The following is an 18626-nucleotide window of genomic DNA, read 5'->3' on the forward strand; positions in this document are numbered from 1 at the left end:
GTGCTCCCACCCCCTTCCAAGGTTGCCCCATCCGCAACTCAAGGCCAGCTTCCCTGGCCCACGCCCGGCACTCGAGGGGCGTCCCAGGGTCGCCGGGGGGCCGAAGGCTGGAGGTGCGCCCGAGCTCGCGCGCCGCGACGCCGCGCGCTGGATTTGCCGCCTTCGGCTGCTGCAGCTGCATCGGCGGCGGCGGGAAGAGGGGCGGAGGGCGGTGAGGAGGGCTGGAGCCCCGGCCAGGAGGGAGGGAGGGAGGGGGCCGGGAGGCTGTGCCAGGCGAGCCGGAGGGGTGCTCGGCGCTCCCCCGCCCTCCTTCCGGGAGCGAGGATGCAGACTCTGAAACTGGCGCTACTGGGCTGAGGAGGAGGCAGGGGAGTTGCAGCTCGCGCGGCTCGGTGAGTGTGTCTCCTGAGCGCGGAGAGGCGGGGGGGAGGCGGAGGACGAGGAGGAGGAGGAGGAGGAGGAGGAGGGGGAGAATGCCCGGAGCCGCCGCCGCTGCCGCCGCCGCCGCGATGCTCCCGGCTCAGGAGGCTGCCAAGCTGTACCACACCAACTATGTACGGAACTCGCGGGCCATCGGCGTGCTGTGGGCCATCTTCACCATCTGCTTTGCCATCGTCAACGTGGTGTGCTTCATCCAGCCCTACTGGATCGGCGACGGCGTGGACACCCCGCAAGCTGGCTATTTCGGGCTCTTCCACTACTGCATCGGCAACGGCTTCTCCCGGGAGCTGACCTGCAGGGGCAGCTTCACGGACTTCTCCACGCTGCCCTCGGGCGCCTTCAAAGCCGCCTCCTTTTTCATCGGCCTCTCCATGATGCTCATCATCGCCTGCATCGTTTGCTTTACCCTCTTCTTCTTCTGCAACACGGCTACGGTGTACAAGATCTGTGCCTGGATGCAGCTCACCTCCGGTGAGTGCGCGCTCACCTCAGCGGAGGCTGGGGGACCCGGGGAGCGGGAGCCCGGGAGGGGCGGGAGTGGGAGGGACGCGGGCAGTGCGCGCCTCTGGGGGCCGAGCAACTTAATCCGCTCTGGCGGGAGCCCTGGGAGGCCGGAACCCCCAAGGTTTCTCAGCCTCAGCCTCAGCGCCTAGACTGGGGCTTTCGAGAACCTCCCAAGTACGGGGGACGCCACCCAGAGGGACACGTCAGGGGCAGGGCAGTTGCTGGGCCGAGTCCGCTAAGAACTCGAGGTGGGGAGAGAAAGCGGCCGCTTAAGGCGCGAGCAGAGAAACTAAAGGAGGGGCTGACAGCGAGGCGAAAAGCGGATTTGGAGCGGTTGTAGTGGAAGGAGGGTCAGCCTGCTCAGTCCCTCTCTGGGACTGTTTCAGTCATTGCTTTCTGAACGTGATTGGGGTTGGGGGCTGGAGTGAACTTGTTTCTCTCTGTCCCAGGAAGTTATAAAATTATCATCAGTCTGGAGGTGAATAAACCCGAATTCTGTTTTGGGATTTACCCGTTTAAGAAAACTGTACCGTAGGATGTTCCTTTGTAATTCCCCAGTGTCAGGACTTCTGTTTGCTTCCTTGTCAGAGCAAAGGTCCTTCCATTCCATCTTTAAACAGAAATCTTGAGGGAATCAAGATTTCTCAAGATCTCAGTTTTGGGGAAGTGACTTTAGGAAGATGGACACAGAGGAAAGCTTGTTTCTTTGGTGTCTCTGATCACTCTTTGCCTATGGATGATAGATTGTTGCTAGCTGGAGAATGTGAAAGTACTTTTTCTGAGCATCCGAGTTACTTTTAACCCAAAAAGGAGGGTGCATTTCCTGGTGGCTCTGGAGAGTCCTGAAACTGACTCCTTTCTCTGCCTCCAGCGGTGCTGATTCCCTTTCTGCTAGCCACCTTCGATGCCCTGCCTTCTAAAGGTAGACTCTATTCTCCAACACTTGACACCTTCTTGTTGTAACATGGTGGGGGTCCTTTTGATGTTATGGATGATCTGGTTGGAAAAGTAGAGGATAGCCACATTCTCATTTGTGTTTTAGTTTATTGTTCTCCTTCTTTAAAGGTGTTACCTTTAAGCTTTTGTAGTTTTTCCTATGCCTGGGAAGGTTTTCTAGGGAGTTGGGCTTTGATCCCTGTGTTTACCAGAATGTTACAGGCTGACTAAGTTCTGAAGGGTGCCAGACAAGAGCATTAAGGTTCATGATCTTATGCTGCTAGTTAACTATAGGAGAAGCTTGTGGGAGAATAAACTTGTTTGGCAGTTACTTGCTTTGTGTTAATTGTGCTGCAGCTGATTTCCATTTGCCATATGCATGTGAAAGGGGATCTTGCTAGTAGAGACCTGTCCCCTGCATATACGTATATACCATTATTCTTCTTAAATACAGTTTTCTGCTTTTCCTTCTGTACTTCCACTCTCAGCTTCTTCAAGCATCCCTCCTGATTTTTCTATATAATGTTGTCTTTTATGGCCATCTCAAGAGCAGACTAACTTTGAGATTTGGAATAAATTAATATATTATTGTTGTTCTTGACATTAGCTCTGGTTTGACTTTGAAGACAGCAGGACATTGAGGATGCAGATGCTTTAGCTATACAGGGTCAATTCTTTTTCTAATTTTAATTTTTCCAAGTTAAATGACCTATTTAGACTGGTGATTCAAATTAAATTGTTTTTTTCAAAGGTCTGAAAGTGATTGTGGGTGATTTCTCAACATATTACAAGGTGTTTTATGAGATTTTGTGTCTAAACTGACATTGTTGTTTTAAAAAGGAAAGAAAGTAACTATCTTTGGGAAAGAATTCCCAGCTTTGAAGCTAATACAAATTGCAACTACTACGATCTTTTTTTCTTTTCTCTTCCTGGAAGAGAGTACCAAAAAAATCATTTATTCTTCAGTAGTGAAACATGATGTCATGTTTTCAGAAATTTGACATTAGTATGCTATCCTGTTTCCCATATATCAGTGTAAAATGTGATGATAACTTGTACTGATGAAGCTATAAGGATGTTTACTTCATTTTCATATAAGTCCAGATCCTTAAGTTTTTGGCACTTATTTGCCATTTATATGGTATTTTATTTCTAGGTAAACCACCAAAGGACATAATTTTATTTATTAATGAAATATATTAATTAAAGAATTGATTATGACTCAAAGTCAATTATATTAAGAGTTAAAGTTAGTTGTATTCACAGATTTTTAAAAAGATGGGATAAAGAAGGTATTTCTGAAGAAAGTCACATTTAATGTGCTTTTCAGGTTTTTTACAAAAGTCTTAATACTAACAATATATTTGACATAACTGTAAATTACTGTCAAAGTTTAGTTTCTAACCTTTAGACTATTTCTTTTTAATATTAAGAATAAATTCTTATAATTTACCTAGGTCTCTCAAGTGTAATTTGCTAACTATTAAAGATGAGACTTAATGTGCCATTTGCTTATCAGAGACTGTTTAACCTTCATTGGAAGTCAAATTATTAAGTTGTGTATTTAGTTATCTAAGCATTTTAATATAGTAACCTCATAAATCAGAGCCAGGTAGACTATAAAATCCCATATTAAATAGTACACTAAGATGAAAGCAGAAGACTTTCTTGTGGCAATACAGCATCAAGAATTATTCTTTTATGATTCTGAACAATGAACTAGGAAATGAACTTAATTTATTGGATCTGAAAATGATGTTGCTTTCTACCTAGATATGCGAAATGACCATAATTAACAGTGCTATTATGAACACCTGCCCTCTCCCTCTTCCTCTCCCCTCTGAATCATTATTAACCTCAGTGGAATGAAACTACAGACTTAGGAGCTAATATGTCACACTTCTTCAAGATGTAATCCTATACGTAGGGACTGTGCCTAACATAAAGAGTGAAGACACAAAAATACTGTGTAAAATAAATAATAACAATTAGAGATATAAAATTTCCCAAATCCACAAGGAAATAATTTCTTGAGAAGAGAGATGTTTCTTTTTTGTTTGAAAAGAGGTAGATCTGTAATTGGCAAGTAGGGCAATAAAGTCCAGATCTTTTTTAAAAAATCTGAATGGAAAGGGGATTTTGTCTTCCTGGGAGTGTGATTCTCTGATTTCATGTTTTTGTTTTCAAATCAGTATTTCAATCTCTGTTTCCAAGTCTGTTAATAGCCAAGTCTCGTAAAGGTGGAGTTTTTTTGTTTTGTTGACTATAAGCCATTATCTTATTTTCAGAAATGCAAGTTTTACCAATTAAAAGCCAATGAGATCTTTCTTTTTCTTTTCCTTTTTAGTTCTTCCTCTGTTTATTGCTCCCAACCCATCTCCCTCCACTCCCTCTCCTGCATGTGTGACCCCATGGACTGCAGCCTGCCCTCAGGCTCTTCTGTCCATGGAATTTTACAGGCAAGAATACTGGAGTGGGTTGCTATTTCCTTTCTTCTCCATCTTTTTTTTTTTTTTCTTTTTAATAAGCTAAAGCATTGAGACAGAATTTGAAATTTTTAGACATCTACCATAAACTTTGGTGGAATATAGCAGATGAGGAGGGTCTTGGTTTCACCTGGGAAGAAGGAGCACCTAATCCTGATTGGATTTCAGTATTTGGGAGGGGTAAGATGGGAAGAGGGGGTTTGCATTCACCAGATCCCTGTCACTAGTCATTCTGAGTTGTACCAAAAAGCAGGGCCTCCAATATAGTGAGCCTTGATTGTATGGCAAGTATGGTAAGAATTGAAGACTAAATTGCTTACTTACCTTCCCCAGCTTCCCAGCCTTAGTTTTCCCCAGCTCTTTTTATCAGCTTGCGTTCTTCAGTTTTATACCTTTGCCATTTTGGTGAGTTGAGAATCACCATAGGTAATTATCATACTTCTTAGGCAGCAGGAAGAGCCTTGGCATTGTTATACCATCCTATCTCAAGGCACTGTGCTCTTTTCTTATATATCTTATCAGCATTTGGGATTACAAATGTGTTCATTTGTTTAATGTCTGTCTTTTCCAGTACATTGACAGTTCTACAAACCCATGTCCTTTTCTCATATATCATAGTGGTCAAGATCATGGACACTGGAGTAAAAAGAGGTGGATGTGAACCCTTGCTCTGGTAAAGGTGGGGTTAATTAATCTTTCTGTACTTCAGTTGCTCATCTGCAAGGTGAGCATATAATTGTACTTACCTCAGGAGATTGCTGCAAGGATTAAATAAGCCAAGGTGTATAGGAGAACAGTGTTTAGTATATAGTGAAAGTGAAAGTCGCTCAGCTGTGTCCGACTCCTTGCGACCCCATGGACTGTAGTCCATGGAATTCTCTAGGCCAGTATACTGGAGTGGGTAGCCTTTCCCTTCTCCAGGGGATCTTCCCAACCCAGGGATCAAACCCACGTCTCCCTCATTACAGGCGGTTTCTTTACCAGCTGAACCAATGGGTAGGGTTGCTGTTTTTATTATTACTGCTGTATCTTGTCATACAGTAGTATGTATATGTATAGCACATAATAAGTATTAATTTTTGTTGAGTTAATGAATTAAAAAATGAATGATTAATGGCATGAAGAATGGAAAAAAAAGGAAGTTACTTAAAATATCCCACATGCCAAGTTGAGAAGTGAATAATACCATATACTTTGAAAGACTATATGATACTTATTTTTCTCATGGATTTGTGATGCCAGCAGTAACTGCACTAAAGGAATTCTTCCAGAACTTTTTGATGGCCTAATTTATGATGAGCTTATTCCTAAATCAAGGGTTTTTCTGATGCATAGGTAATGATCTTTATTACAGTGCTGGGATATAATCAATTATATATTAGGATCCAGCAAATTTCCCCTTATCTTTTAGTTTCTCATGAAAAAATATCATGTTATGAAAAATAGAGGTTTTATGTAAGAATCAAAAGGTTAGACTTTTATAAGACTGAGGACTCCTGTTCCACATTGGATTTCCTTACATGCCTGTAGGAGCAGTCGGCGCAGAAGAGGGTATGTCTTCCAAACTTTCCTTTCATAATTTTGGGCATCACTGTAGATGTGCTCTTCTTGGATATGCAGGCCTGCTCAGCTGTGTGGCCCAGCATGTGCAGAGCTCTGATGGTGGAACTCTGAAGAGACAAGGTCAGGATTTACTCAAGTTCAGAACAGTCACCAGGTTTCACCATTTGGCTGGTGCTGAGCATATGACAGGAGAAGGCAATGGCAACCCACTCCACTCTTGCCTGGAAAATCCCATGGATGGAGGAGCCTGGTGGGCTACAGTCCATGGGGTTGCAAAGAGTTGGACACGATTGAACGACTTCACTTTCACTTTTCACTTTCATGCATTGGAGAAGGAAATGGCAACCCACTCCAGTATTCTTGCCTGGAGAATCCCAGGGACAGAGGAGCCTGGTGGGCTACCATCTCTGGGATCCCACAGAATTGGACACGACTGATGTGACTTAGCAGCAGCAGCAGTAGCAGAGCATATGACAAAGTAAGGTCTTGCCTCTTAGAGATGCTAATCCATCCTAAGTTCAGAGTTATGGAATGGCCCTGAAGGGGGATTTTCCTCTGCTAGAGCATTTCAAATATTCCCCCAGATGCAGAGAAGAATGTGTACCCTCAGGAAAGGTGGTTTTCATTTTCTAACAACATATTTCACTTACAAGAATTTTCACTCTGCCAAGCCAAACTTACAAGAAAATGATTTTAAATGAGAATTTTGAAACATTTTTCTTTGCTTTTATGTAGTGTGAGAATTGAAGAGATGTTGGAAAATAAGTAATGTGAATATCAAATGAATTTTTATAACTGTGAGATTTTAAGCAAATATTTGCCAAAAATAATGGGCCCTGTATAACCCATATCATATCTTATTGGGTGTTTTCTTTGGTGCAAGGCTACATGTACATGTAAAAGCTTTTTTCCATTGTCAAATGTTAAAAAGGTGCTTATATGTTTTTATAAATAATAAGTATGTATACATACATACCTAGAACATTGTATCAGATGCTTAATATGAAAATGAATTTTTAGTGATTGGTGCTTATGTTTGGTGTGACTATATCGTGCAGTAAAAAGAATTCAGATGTCCAGGCCAGTGTATTACATTTTATATCTTTACTTTAGAAACTTTTCAAAGTGAGCAAAATTTTCAATGAAAACAAAAAGACCCAGAGCATATAGCTGTAGTTGCAGCCTGTGGCTCAGTGCCCTTCTGTGTGTGGTATGAGAAGATAAACCATGGGGACAGGAGAAAAGAGAACTTCATCTCACACTGAATGAAGCAAAGAACTCTCCAGGAGAATTCTAATTTGGGGGCTTGAAGAAGGCTGAGTGCCGAAGAATTGATGCTTTTGAACTGTGGTGTTGGAGAACACTCTTGAGAGTCCCTTGGACTGCAAGGAAATCCAACCAGTCCATTCTGAAGGAGATCAGCCCTGGGATTTCTTTGGGAGGTATGATGCTAAAGCTGAAACTCCAGTACTTTGGCCACCTGATGTGAAGAGCTGACTCATTGGAAAAGACTTTGATGGTGGGAGGGATTGGGGGCAGGAGGAGAAGGGGATGACAGAGAATGAGATGGCGGGATGGCATCACTGACTCGATGGACGTGAATCTGAGTGAACTCTGGGAGTTGGTGATGGACAGGGAGGCCTGGCGTGCTGCGATTTATGGGGTTGCAAAGAGTCGGACATGACTGAGTGACTGAACTGAACTGAATAGCATGATAATTGGGAAAGTTTTAAAGTGTAATTTCCATAATATATATGAAATTTGAGGGTCAACACAAACTTTCATTAATGTGATTTTTTTTCCTTATAATGAATCAACTGGAGTTTTTATTTGATATGAGGAAAGACTAAGAAACTGACCTTTATTCTTAAGAGTAATAAGAAGATATTACCAATGACAGAAAGCTAAGAGGCTGGTTCACATGGCAAATAGTGGATAAGTTATTCGGTGATTTAAACATAAACCTGTTATGAAAAATCACTGGGGCATTTCAAGAAAGGAAATAAGCAAAACCATCCTCCCCCAGCATCCTATACGTTTATGCAACTATTATCATACAGCTCTCAAATTATGATTACAATTCTATGACACATGTACTGCACAGGATCACAGGACTATCCTTGTTAAATTTTCCTAAGTGTAATCTTGAGCACATTTCTTATTACTTCTACTAAAATAAAACAGAAGAATGATTAGCTTGCAAGAGGAAGATAAATACTTTTTTGATCAATATAGACATGAACCATATCTAATTACTATTGAGCACAATGAAAGAAGATAGCAAACCTTTTTGAAATAGAGTTGCTGACATAGAGTTACCAGAATGGGTTTCTTGTGCCTGGATTCTGCTGTCTTTCCTAATGAAACTAGGTGTGCAGCAATGTAGGGACTGTCTATGTGTTCTTAATAGGAGAAAAAATCCTAAAGGATAGGCTGTGTGAAGTTAGTCTAATTGCATGAAATTTTGAGATTATGACTTATCAATGAAAGGGCTAGTGGAAGAGTAGTGAAAGGTAGTAAAATGAATGATAAATAGTTGTAGATCAGAAAAAAGTCCTTAGCTCAAAGGCAGACATGAAGAACTTACCTAAGAAAGAACTTAACTAAGAAAAATTTCACATTAGAAACTCATGGCAGACAGGAGTCGGAAGGGAACTCAGCTTTGGATTTAGTATAGAATGCATCATAAACCCATTTACTTAAGTGTCTGGGAAGCCCTAGGGTGTTCTGCATGGTCTTTTTGGTGTCATAAGAGAAGTTGTAAAAATCAGAATGGGAAATATGTATCATCATTGACATAAGGCTCAGTATTTGAAACATAGGGAAATACATCCAGGTGTGCAGAATGACCGGGATGTAGAAGAGTGACAGCAAAAATAAATGAAATACGAACAGAGAAGACATAGAAATTCAAGGCTGAAAAGCCTGTGAAACTTGATAACATCAAAAGCCTGTTGAATTTGATATTATCAATAGCTTAAAAATATATTGACATGGGAGAAACAGAGAGCTGAAATATACATTACAGTCCAAAGCTGTGAGCTAATCCCAATTATCAAGAAAGAAAAATTATGACTACACCCCCCTTTTTTCCCCATAAGAAGTTGCTATAGATTCTGGGATAAAGGTATACAAAGAAAGATAATAGAACTTCTTGTATGATAGATGCAAACATGGAGGATTAAAATAACTCAAACTAAGAAAGAAAAAGTCATTGTAAAATTTGATAAAGAACATTCCTACAGTTTCTCTTTGAAATTCTAGTTACAGATTGTGAAGCTAAATTGATGTCTATAATGCCTTTAGAAGAAGAACTAAAGAGCCTCTTGATGAAAGTGAAAAAGGAGAGCAGAAAAAATTGGCTTAAAGCTCAACATTCAGGAAACTAAGATCACGGCATCCAGTCCCATCACTTCATGGCAAATAGATGGGGAAACAGTGGCTGATTTTATTTTTGGGGGTTCCAAAATCACTGCAGATGGTGACTGCAGCCATGAAATTAAAAGACACTCCTTGGAAGGAAAGTTATGACCAACCTAGACAGCATATTAAAAAGCAGAGATATTACTTTGCCAACAAAGGTCTGTCTCATCAAGGCTATGGTGTTTCCAGTAGTCATGTATGGATGTGAGGATCAGACTATAAAGCAAGCTGAGTGCCGAAGAATTGATGCTTTTGAACTGTGGTGTTGGAGAAGACTCTTGAGAGTCCCTTGGACTGCAAGGAGATCCAACCAGTCCATCCTAAAGGAGATCAGTCCTGAGGGTTCATTGGAAGGACTGATGTTGAAGCTAAAACTCCAATACTTTGGCCACCTGATGTGAAGAAATGACTCATTTGAAAAGACCCAGATGCTGGGAAGGATTGAAGGCAGGAGAAGTAGGGGACAACAGAGGATGAGATGGTTGGATGACATCACTGATTCAATGGAGATGAGTTTGAGTAGACTCTGGAAGTTGGTGAAGGACAGGGAGGCCTGGCATGCTGCGATTCATGGGGTCGCAAAGAGTCAGACACGACTGAGTGACTGAACTGAACTGAACTGAACTGAATGCCTTTAGTGGGAAAAGGGAACTTATAGTGAGCATTTAGGGTAAATATATTTCTAGAGCATTTTAAGAATATAATATAGTTATAAGCTAGATTAATTGAAGTTGTCTAAATTCCAATTGATTAATAACCAGCCAAATTGTGATCTATGTGCGACATATTATTTAACTGAATGTACATGTTTTAAACAGCTGACTGGACAAGAAGTAGTACTGACTAGTTGACGTTTTTAAATAATCTTCATAGAGAAAGAATTGCTGTACTGTAGTGTTTTACAGATGGTGGCTGGTGACCCTTCGATGGGTCATGATATCAGTTTAGTAGATAATGATCATCATTAAGCCTTAAATTAAAAAAGAATAGAAAATGTGAATGCAATGCAGATAGTTTGTGAAACTTTTATTTCTTTTTTATTTTTTAAAAATATTTGCATATGTGTGTGTGGATTAGATTGCAATGGGTTGTAGTCAAAATGTATGAAACATACTATTCCAGAGAAAAGATGATATAGTATGAATTTAGAAAAATAATTATTTCTTGTTTGGAAAATTGTGAAAGTTTTGCACTAATTCATAGGTGATTTTTCACTAGAGGATAGATTAGGTAAAATATACTTAATCTAAGCAATTTGAGACATTTTTCATATCTCACTTCCACTAATGACTTAATGCTAATGTACCCCAATTGGATTATGCATTGATTGAAAATAAGAATTATTTTCTCTAGATGTGATTTGATTGGCCTTTCATGCTATAAAAATGACATGGTCATTAAGCAACAATCTGTTAAAGCAAACATTTAAACAAGTGTACTTAACCCAGTGCCAAGTAGGTATAGACTCATGTGTATGTGCACGCTAAATTGCTTCAGTCATGTTTGACTCTTAGTGATCCTATGAAATGTAGCCTGCCTGGCTCCTCTGTCCCTAGGACTCTCCAGGTAAGAATATAGGCTTTTAAAAATTGGAGGGATATGAAAAATTATTTAGTAGTCTCCTCATTTTCTCAATAAAGAGATAATAAAGGTAAATACTATTAAGCAACTACTATTTGCAAAGACCTTAGTATATTTCAGTTCAGTTCAGTTTTGTTGCTCAGTCGTGTCCGACTCTTTGTGACCCCATGAACCGCAGCACACCAGGCCTCCCTGTCCATCACCAACTCCCGGAGTTTACCTAAACTCTTGTCCATTGAGTCGGTGATGCCATCCAACCATCTCATCCTCTGTCGTCCCCTTCTCCTCCTGCCCTCAATCTTTCCCAGCATCAGGGTTTTTCAAATGAGTCAATTCTTCACATCAGGTGGCCAAAGTATTGGAGCTTCAGCTTCAACATCAGTCCTTCCAATGAACACTCAGGACTGATCTCCTTTAGGATGGACTGGTTGGATCTCCTTGCAGTCCAAGGGACTCTTAAGAGTCTTCTCCACACCACAGTTCAAAAGCATCAATTCTTCGGCGCTCAGCTTTGTTCATAGTCCAACTCTCACATCCATACATGACTACTGGAAAAACAATAGCCTTGATGAGATCGACCTTTGTTGACAAAGTAATATCTCTGCTTTTTAATATGCTGTCTAGGTTGGTCATAACTTTCCTTCCAAGGAGCAAGTGTCTTTTAATTTAGTTAGTATGTTTAACTTTTACAGTAAATCTACAAGGTTAGAATTATTTTATCCATTTTGTATATGAAAAAATTGAAGGTTAAAAATTGTTCAAGGTCACGAAGCTAGTAAATGGCTTGAGCCAAAATCAGATTCTCCCCCTATCCAACAGAATATTTTGCCTCTGAGGCTGAGATAAGTTGTCTTGGCAAAATTATACCTTGATAGAGTTGAAACTAACACATCTGATTTCCAGTGCAGTGCCTTTTCTATCTCTTTCTTTGCCTCCTAACTTAAATGTTCATTTGCTTAGCTTAAATCTTCAGTATGCATTTGCAACATTTTGTATCAACATGAAGAAAAGGAGCTGGTATTTACAGGGAATATCTAGTACATGTTTATCAGGCTTCCCTTCAAGCATGCTTAGGTGAGATGAGGTACTCCTCATCCTATTTGTTTTCATAACCTAGAGCCTGGGTGGTTCTTTACCCATTATATCCCCTTGGTTGTACCTCTGATCTCCTCGCTATTATCAGAGTGTGAATTCCTGTAGGAATGTTGGCATTGCTGGCTCTGTGACATCCATTTCTGCTCTGTATCAAATGTAGAAATGTTCTTAGTAGATTTGTTTATTGATGGTGATGATAAAGGTGGTGATGGTAGACAGGATTATCAGGGCACAGATATAGTTTAAAAAGGGTAAAAATAGACTTAGGCAGCTTTAGGAGGCATTAGGGAACTGGGTGTAGATTTATAGTTTGACTTGGCTGTTTATTGGCTGGATTATTTTGGGCAAGTCATCTAACTATTCTTGATTTTTTCATTTTCTTGATGTTATTTTTCTAAAGTTTACATTAATTGTATTTGGGATACATAGAGATTGCAGGTTTTATGGACATTAAAACATGTCATCTGCTAACCAAGTGTTGCTACCTCTACCAATAAAGTAAATCTTAGGAAAACCATCAAAGACAGGGTGAAGTTAGAGGAGAAAGCAAGTAGGAAACAATAATAAATGTCTAGAGTTAGATTTCCTCAATATAATGGGACTTTAAGTAAAATCACATAGCATAGCGCTGTGTTCTTCAGTTCAGTTCAGTTCAGATCAGTTCAGTCGCTCAGTCGTATCTGACTCTTTAAAACCCCATGAATCACAGCATGCCAGGTCTCCCTGTCCATCACCAACTCCCAAGGTTTACTGAAACTCATGTTCATCGAGTTGATGGTGCCATCCAGCCATCTCATCTTCTGTCGTCCCCTTCTCCTCCTGCCCACAATCCTTCCCAGCATCAGGGTCTTTTCCAATGAGTCAACTCTTTGCATGAGGTGGCTAAAGTATTGGAGTTTCAGCTTCAGCATCAGTCCTTCCAATGAACACCCAGGACTGATCTCCTTTAGGATGGATAGACTGGACCTCCCTGCAGTCCAAGGAACTCTCAAGAGTCTTCTCCAAAACCACAGTTCAAAAGCATCAATTCTTTGGCGCTCAGCTTTCTTCACAGTCCAACTCTAACATCATATATGACCACTGGAAAAACCGGAGCCTTGACGAGACAGACTTTTGTTGGCAAAGTAATGTCTCTGCTTTTTAAAAAGCTATCTAAGTTGGTCATAACTTTCCTTCCAAGGAGTAAGTGTCTTTTAATTTCATGGCTTCAATCACCATCTGCAGTGATTTTGGAGCCCCAAAAAGTCTGACACTGTTTCCACTGTTTCCCCATCTATTTCCCATGAAGTGATGGGACTGGATGCCATGATCTTATTTTTCTGAATGTTGAGCTTTAAGCCAACTTTTTCGCTCTCCTCTTTCACTTTCATCAAGTGGCTTTTTAGTTTCTCTTCACTTTCTGCCATAAGGGTGGTGTCATCTGCATATCTGAGGTGATTGATATTTCTTCAGGCAATCTTGATTCCAGCTTGTGCTTCTTCCAGCCCAGTGTTTCTCATGATGTACTCTGCATATAAGTTAAATAAGCAGGGTGACAATATACAGCCTTGACATACTCCTTTTCCTATTTGGAACCAATCTGTTGTTCCAAGTCCAGTTCTAACTGTTGCTTCCTGACCTGCATATAGGTTTCTCAAGAGGCAGGTCAGGTGGTCTGGTATTTCCATTTCTTTCAGAATGTTCCACAGTTTATTGTGATCCACACAGTCAAAGGCTTTGTCATAGTCAATAAAGCAGAAATAGATGTTTTTCTGGAACTCTTTTGCTTTTTCAACAATCAAGCAGATGTTGGCAATTTGGTCTCTGGTTCCTCTGCCTTTTCTAAAACCAGCTTGAGTGCCTGCAATTTCACGGTTTTAAGCATTGATTTAGTAGCGTGTGAGATGAGTGCAATTGTGCAGTAGTTTGAGCATTCTTTGGCATTGCCTTTCTTGGGATTGGAATGAAAACTGACCTTTTCCAGTCCTGTGGCCACTGCTGAGTTTTCCAAATTTGCTGGCATATTGAGTGTAACACTTTCACAGCATCATCTTTCAGGATTTGAAATAGCTCAACTGGAATTCCATCACCTCCACTAGCTTTTTTCGTAGTGATGCTTTCTAAGGCCCACTTGACTTCACATTCCAGGATGTCTGGTTCTAGGAGAGTAATCACACCATCACGATTATCTTGGTCGTGAAGCTCTTTTTTGTGCAGTTCTTCTGTGTATTCTTGCCACCTCTTCTTAATATCTTCTGCTTCTGTTAGGTCTATACCATTTCTGTCCTTTATCGAGCCTATCTTTGCATGAAATGTTCCCTTGGTATCTCTAATTTTCTTGAAGAGATCTCTAGTCTTTCCCATTCTGTTCTTTTCCTCTACTTGTTTGCATTGATTGCTGAAGAAGGCTTTCTTATCTCTTTTTGCTTCTTTGGAACTCTGCATTCAGATGGGTATATCTTTCCCTTTCTCCTTTGCTTTTTGATTCTCTTCTGTTCACAGCTATTTGTAAGGCTTCCCCAGACAGCCATTTTGCTTTTTTGCATTTCTTTTCCATGGGGATGGTCGTGATCCCTGTCTCCTGTACAATGTCATGAACCTCTGTCCATAGTTCATCACGCATTCTATCAGATCTAGGCCCTTAAATCTATTCTCACTTCCACTGTATAATCATAAGGGATTTGATTTAGGTCATACCTGAATGGTCTAGTGGTTTTCCCTACTTTCTTCCATTGAAGTCTGAATTTGGCAATAAGGAGTCCATGATCTGAGCCATAGTCAGCTTCCAGTCTTGTTTTTGCTGACTGTCTAGAGCTTCTCCATTTTTGGCTGCAAAGAATATAATCAGTCTGATTTCGGTGTTGACCATCTGGTGATGTCCATGTATAGAGTCTTCTCTTGTGTTGTTGGAAGAGGGTGTTTGCAAAACTCTATTAGTCTTTGTCCTGCTTCATTCCGTACTCCAGGGCCAAATTTGCCTGTTACTCCAGGTGTTTCTTGACTTCCTACTTTTGCATTCCAGTCCCCTATAATGAAAAGGACATCTTTTTTAGGTATTAGTTCTAATAGGTCTTGTTGGTATTCATAGAACCATTCAGCTTCTTCAGTGTTACTGATTGGAGCATAGGCTTGGATCACTTTGATATTGAATGGTTTGCCTTGGTAACAAACAAAGATCATTCTGTCGGTTTTTAGATTGCATCCAAGTACTGCATTTTGGACTCTTTTGTTGACCATGATGGCTACTCCATATCTTCTAGGGGATTCCTGCCTGCAGTAGTAGATATAATGGTCATCTGAGTTAAATTCACCCATTCCAGTCCATTTTAGTTCGCTGATTCCTAGAATGTAGACGTTCACTCTTGCTATCTCCTCTTTCACCACTTCCCATTTGCCTTGATTCATGAACCTAACATTGCAGGTTCCTATGCAATATTGCTCTTTACAGCATCAGACCTTGCTTCTATCACCAGTTACATCCACAAACGGGTGTTGTTTTTGTTTTGGCTCCATCCATTCATTCTTTCTGGCGTTATTTCTCCACTGATCTCCAGTACCATATTGGGCACCTACCAACCTGTGGAGTTCCCCTTTCAATATCCTATCATTTTGCCTTTTCATACTGTTCATGGGCTTCTCAAGGCAAGAATACTGAAGTGGTTTGCCATTCCCTTCTCCAGTAGACCACATCTGTCAGACCTTTCCACCATGACCCGTCCGTCTTGGGTGGCCCCACATGGCATGGCTTAGTTTCATTGAGTTAGACAGGCTGTGGTCCGTGTGATCAGATTGGCTAGTTTTCTGTGATTATGGTTTCAGTGTGTCTGTCGTCTGATGCCTTTTGCAACACGTACCATCTCACTTGTATTTCTCTTACCTTGGACGTGGGGTATCTTCACGGCTGCTGCGGCAAAGCGCAGCCACTGCTCCTTATCTTGGACGAGGGCTGTCTCCTCATGGCTGCCCCTCCTGACCTTGAATGTGGAGTAGCTCCTCTTGGCCCTCCTGCACCCTGCACAGTCACTGCTCCTTGGATGTGGGGTTGCTCCTCTCGGCTGCCGCCCCTGACCTCAGACGTGGGGTAGCTCCTCTCGGCTGCCTCCCTGACCTCGGGAGTGGAGCTGTGTTCTTCGGATTATTGAATTAATGCATGTAAAACACTTAAAACTGGACCTAGTGCACAGTAGTTCAATTCAGTCACTCAGTCGTGTCTGATTCTTTGCGACTCCATGGACTGCAGCATGCCAGGCTTCCCTGTCCATCACCAACTTATGGAGCTTGCTCAAACTTATGTTCATCGAGTCTGTGATGCCATCCAACCATCTCAGCACACAGTAAGCACTCAATAAATGTTAGCTGTAATTGCTGCACTAAAGAGTGCAGGCCTGGAGGAGTGGTCAGTATTCAGAAAAATCAGTAGACAGAAAAATTGGCCTCACAATACACAAATTAAAGAGGGATAATTTCATTTCACAACTTGTATATTTCAGATCTGCTTTGTCCTGAGGATCGAGAAAGAGAATGGCTATGAAAGCCTTTCAGAAACTGCAGTGTTATATAAATGCCATTGTGATTCCTAGAATGAACTTTGTACATTACTAAGAAAATACCATATTCAGTTAAGAGTTTAATTTTGTGTTGACAGGGTCTAGCTCTTCCATTTTATTTATCTACAATAGTGACTCAGAAGTAACAAGAAGATGTTGTGGATATATGTTGAACTGTTTAGTAAGTTCAGCTGAACTAATCTAAAAAACAGAAGCCATGTTTTGAAGGCAATGTGGACCAGACAATCTTTTGATTATGTCAAATACTTAGGCATTCTTGTGAAGTTTCACCAAATGACAGAGAAATATTATTCGTGTTACCCTCTTCACAGTTATCAAAATAAAAAATTGAATATTCTTTATCTCTAATAACATCATGTTACAGGAACAAATCAGAAGCTGCATTTTATTATCTGATATTTTAAAAGTAACTGTAGTACACTGAAAATTAGGTTTCTCAATATGATATCTGTGAATCATTATTTTCCTTCCTAGGCAAAAAAAGTAGGTTTATGGTCAAATGAAGATTGTGTTGCTCTTTCATTAACATGTTAATTCTTTGTATTTCTTTAGCTTTTCTAAAGAATATTTTAAAGCCCAACATTGCCTCTTATTAATATTTTCCTTTCATATTTGAAGTCATTAGTTTATTGAAAAATTAGATAATTCATTTGTTATGACTACATCTGTGACTATGACCCAGACTGCTAGATTGAATAATGAACAAATGAATATTCTCTGTTCTATATCCACAGTATCAAGATCCCTTTTGTGGTGAGTATCCAGAGTTGAGATTGACAGGAGAACTTGTAAGCATTCTTGCTCAGATCATTTGCTTCTAAAGATGCTGGTGAAGAGATTTTGGTTAATCTTCTGGGCAGCCTCCAAATTACATCCTTCAGGGCATGGTGAATAGCTCTGCCCTTGCAGACCTCTCCATCTGCTGGAAAGGGCTGTTCAGCAAGGTGAGCTGGGATGGGGAAATGGGCAAGGATCCGTCCAGCCCTAGGTCACTATACTGAAGACCCCTCCATGCACTGCAGGATGGGCTCTAGAGGGAGCTCCAGCCTTGCCATCTTGTGCCTCTCAGAACTCTCTTTTTTATAGAGTCAGATCCAGTCATTTCCCCACTAACACTATGTGTAAGATAGCATTTTGATGATGGAGGGTGGAGGATAAAATGTGAAGGGTGAAAAAGAATAAGAAAAGGCATTCATCCAGAATCCAGGCAGTAGAAGGAAACACTCAGAAAAGGTCAGCTCCTGGACTTTTTTGCAGTCCTTTGCCTTGATATAAATTCTTTTAAGTTACTCTCTATAAGGGGACAACAGAGGATGAGATGGTTGGATGGCATCACTGATGCAATGAATATGAGTTTGAGTAGGCTCTGAGAGTTGGTGATGGACAGGGAAGCCTGGTGTGCTGCAGTCCATGGGTCACAAAGAGTCAGGCACGACTGAGAGAACTGAACTGACAACTTATCTGTTTTGTTAAGAATCTGTTGTGACTTTCCACTGGCCTATGTTTTTCAGAGGACTCATTGAATTGGTCTTTCTCCCATCTGAACTTTTTGGTTATTGTTTCTCAGCTTGGAGATGGACACTTTGGAATAACTTGGACATCCCAAGAGAATTAGCAGCTCACTGGAGACCTGCTAATAGTAGGTTATTGTAGAATTCAAAAAAAAGTTGAGAAATTCAGAACTGGAGGATTCTAAATAGCTGTTTGATTTTGGTTGTCACAAACTATGCATTATAATTGTGGGTCTCTGTGTTACTGAACCTAATGAATCCACACAAAGTAAAACCACTCTGCTAACATCAGGTTGTTGTGAAGCAAAGTACAACATTTTTTGCAAGGTGCCACACAAGGAGTTCAGGATAGCTAGTGCTCAAAACACTTGAACTCACTGAGGATTTCAGCAAAGCATTTTTAAAGGCAAGGTGAAGGAGGAAAGTGCATGCTATCAGCTTATGTGCAATTTTCTGAGTGGTTGATGGTAAGATAACAGGGTTGTAGTAGTCTAATGTAAGTCGCTCAGTTGTGTGACTCTTTGTGATCCCATGGACTG

General features: G+C 40.8%; 1 protein-coding gene across 1 annotated transcript in view; it reads left to right on the forward strand.

The window, feature by feature from the left end:
* The first annotated feature begins 471 nt into the window (after nt 1-471).
* LHFPL3 (LHFPL tetraspan subfamily member 3) overlaps nt 472-18626 on the forward strand; it is a 596059-nt gene continuing 577904 nt past the window's right edge. The window contains exon 1 of the mRNA XM_040260783.1: nt 472-912. Within this exon, the coding sequence (XP_040116717.1) occupies nt 474-912 (439 nt within the window). The 5' untranslated portion in view covers nt 472-473. The remainder of the gene's footprint in view (nt 913-18626) is intronic.

The sequence above is a fragment of the Oryx dammah genome, unplaced genomic scaffold, assembly GCF_014754425.2.
Source record: "Oryx dammah isolate SB20612 unplaced genomic scaffold, SCBI_Odam_1.1 HiC_scaffold_18, whole genome shotgun sequence".
In the NCBI taxonomy this organism is placed as follows: domain Eukaryota; kingdom Metazoa; phylum Chordata; class Mammalia; order Artiodactyla; family Bovidae; genus Oryx; species Oryx dammah.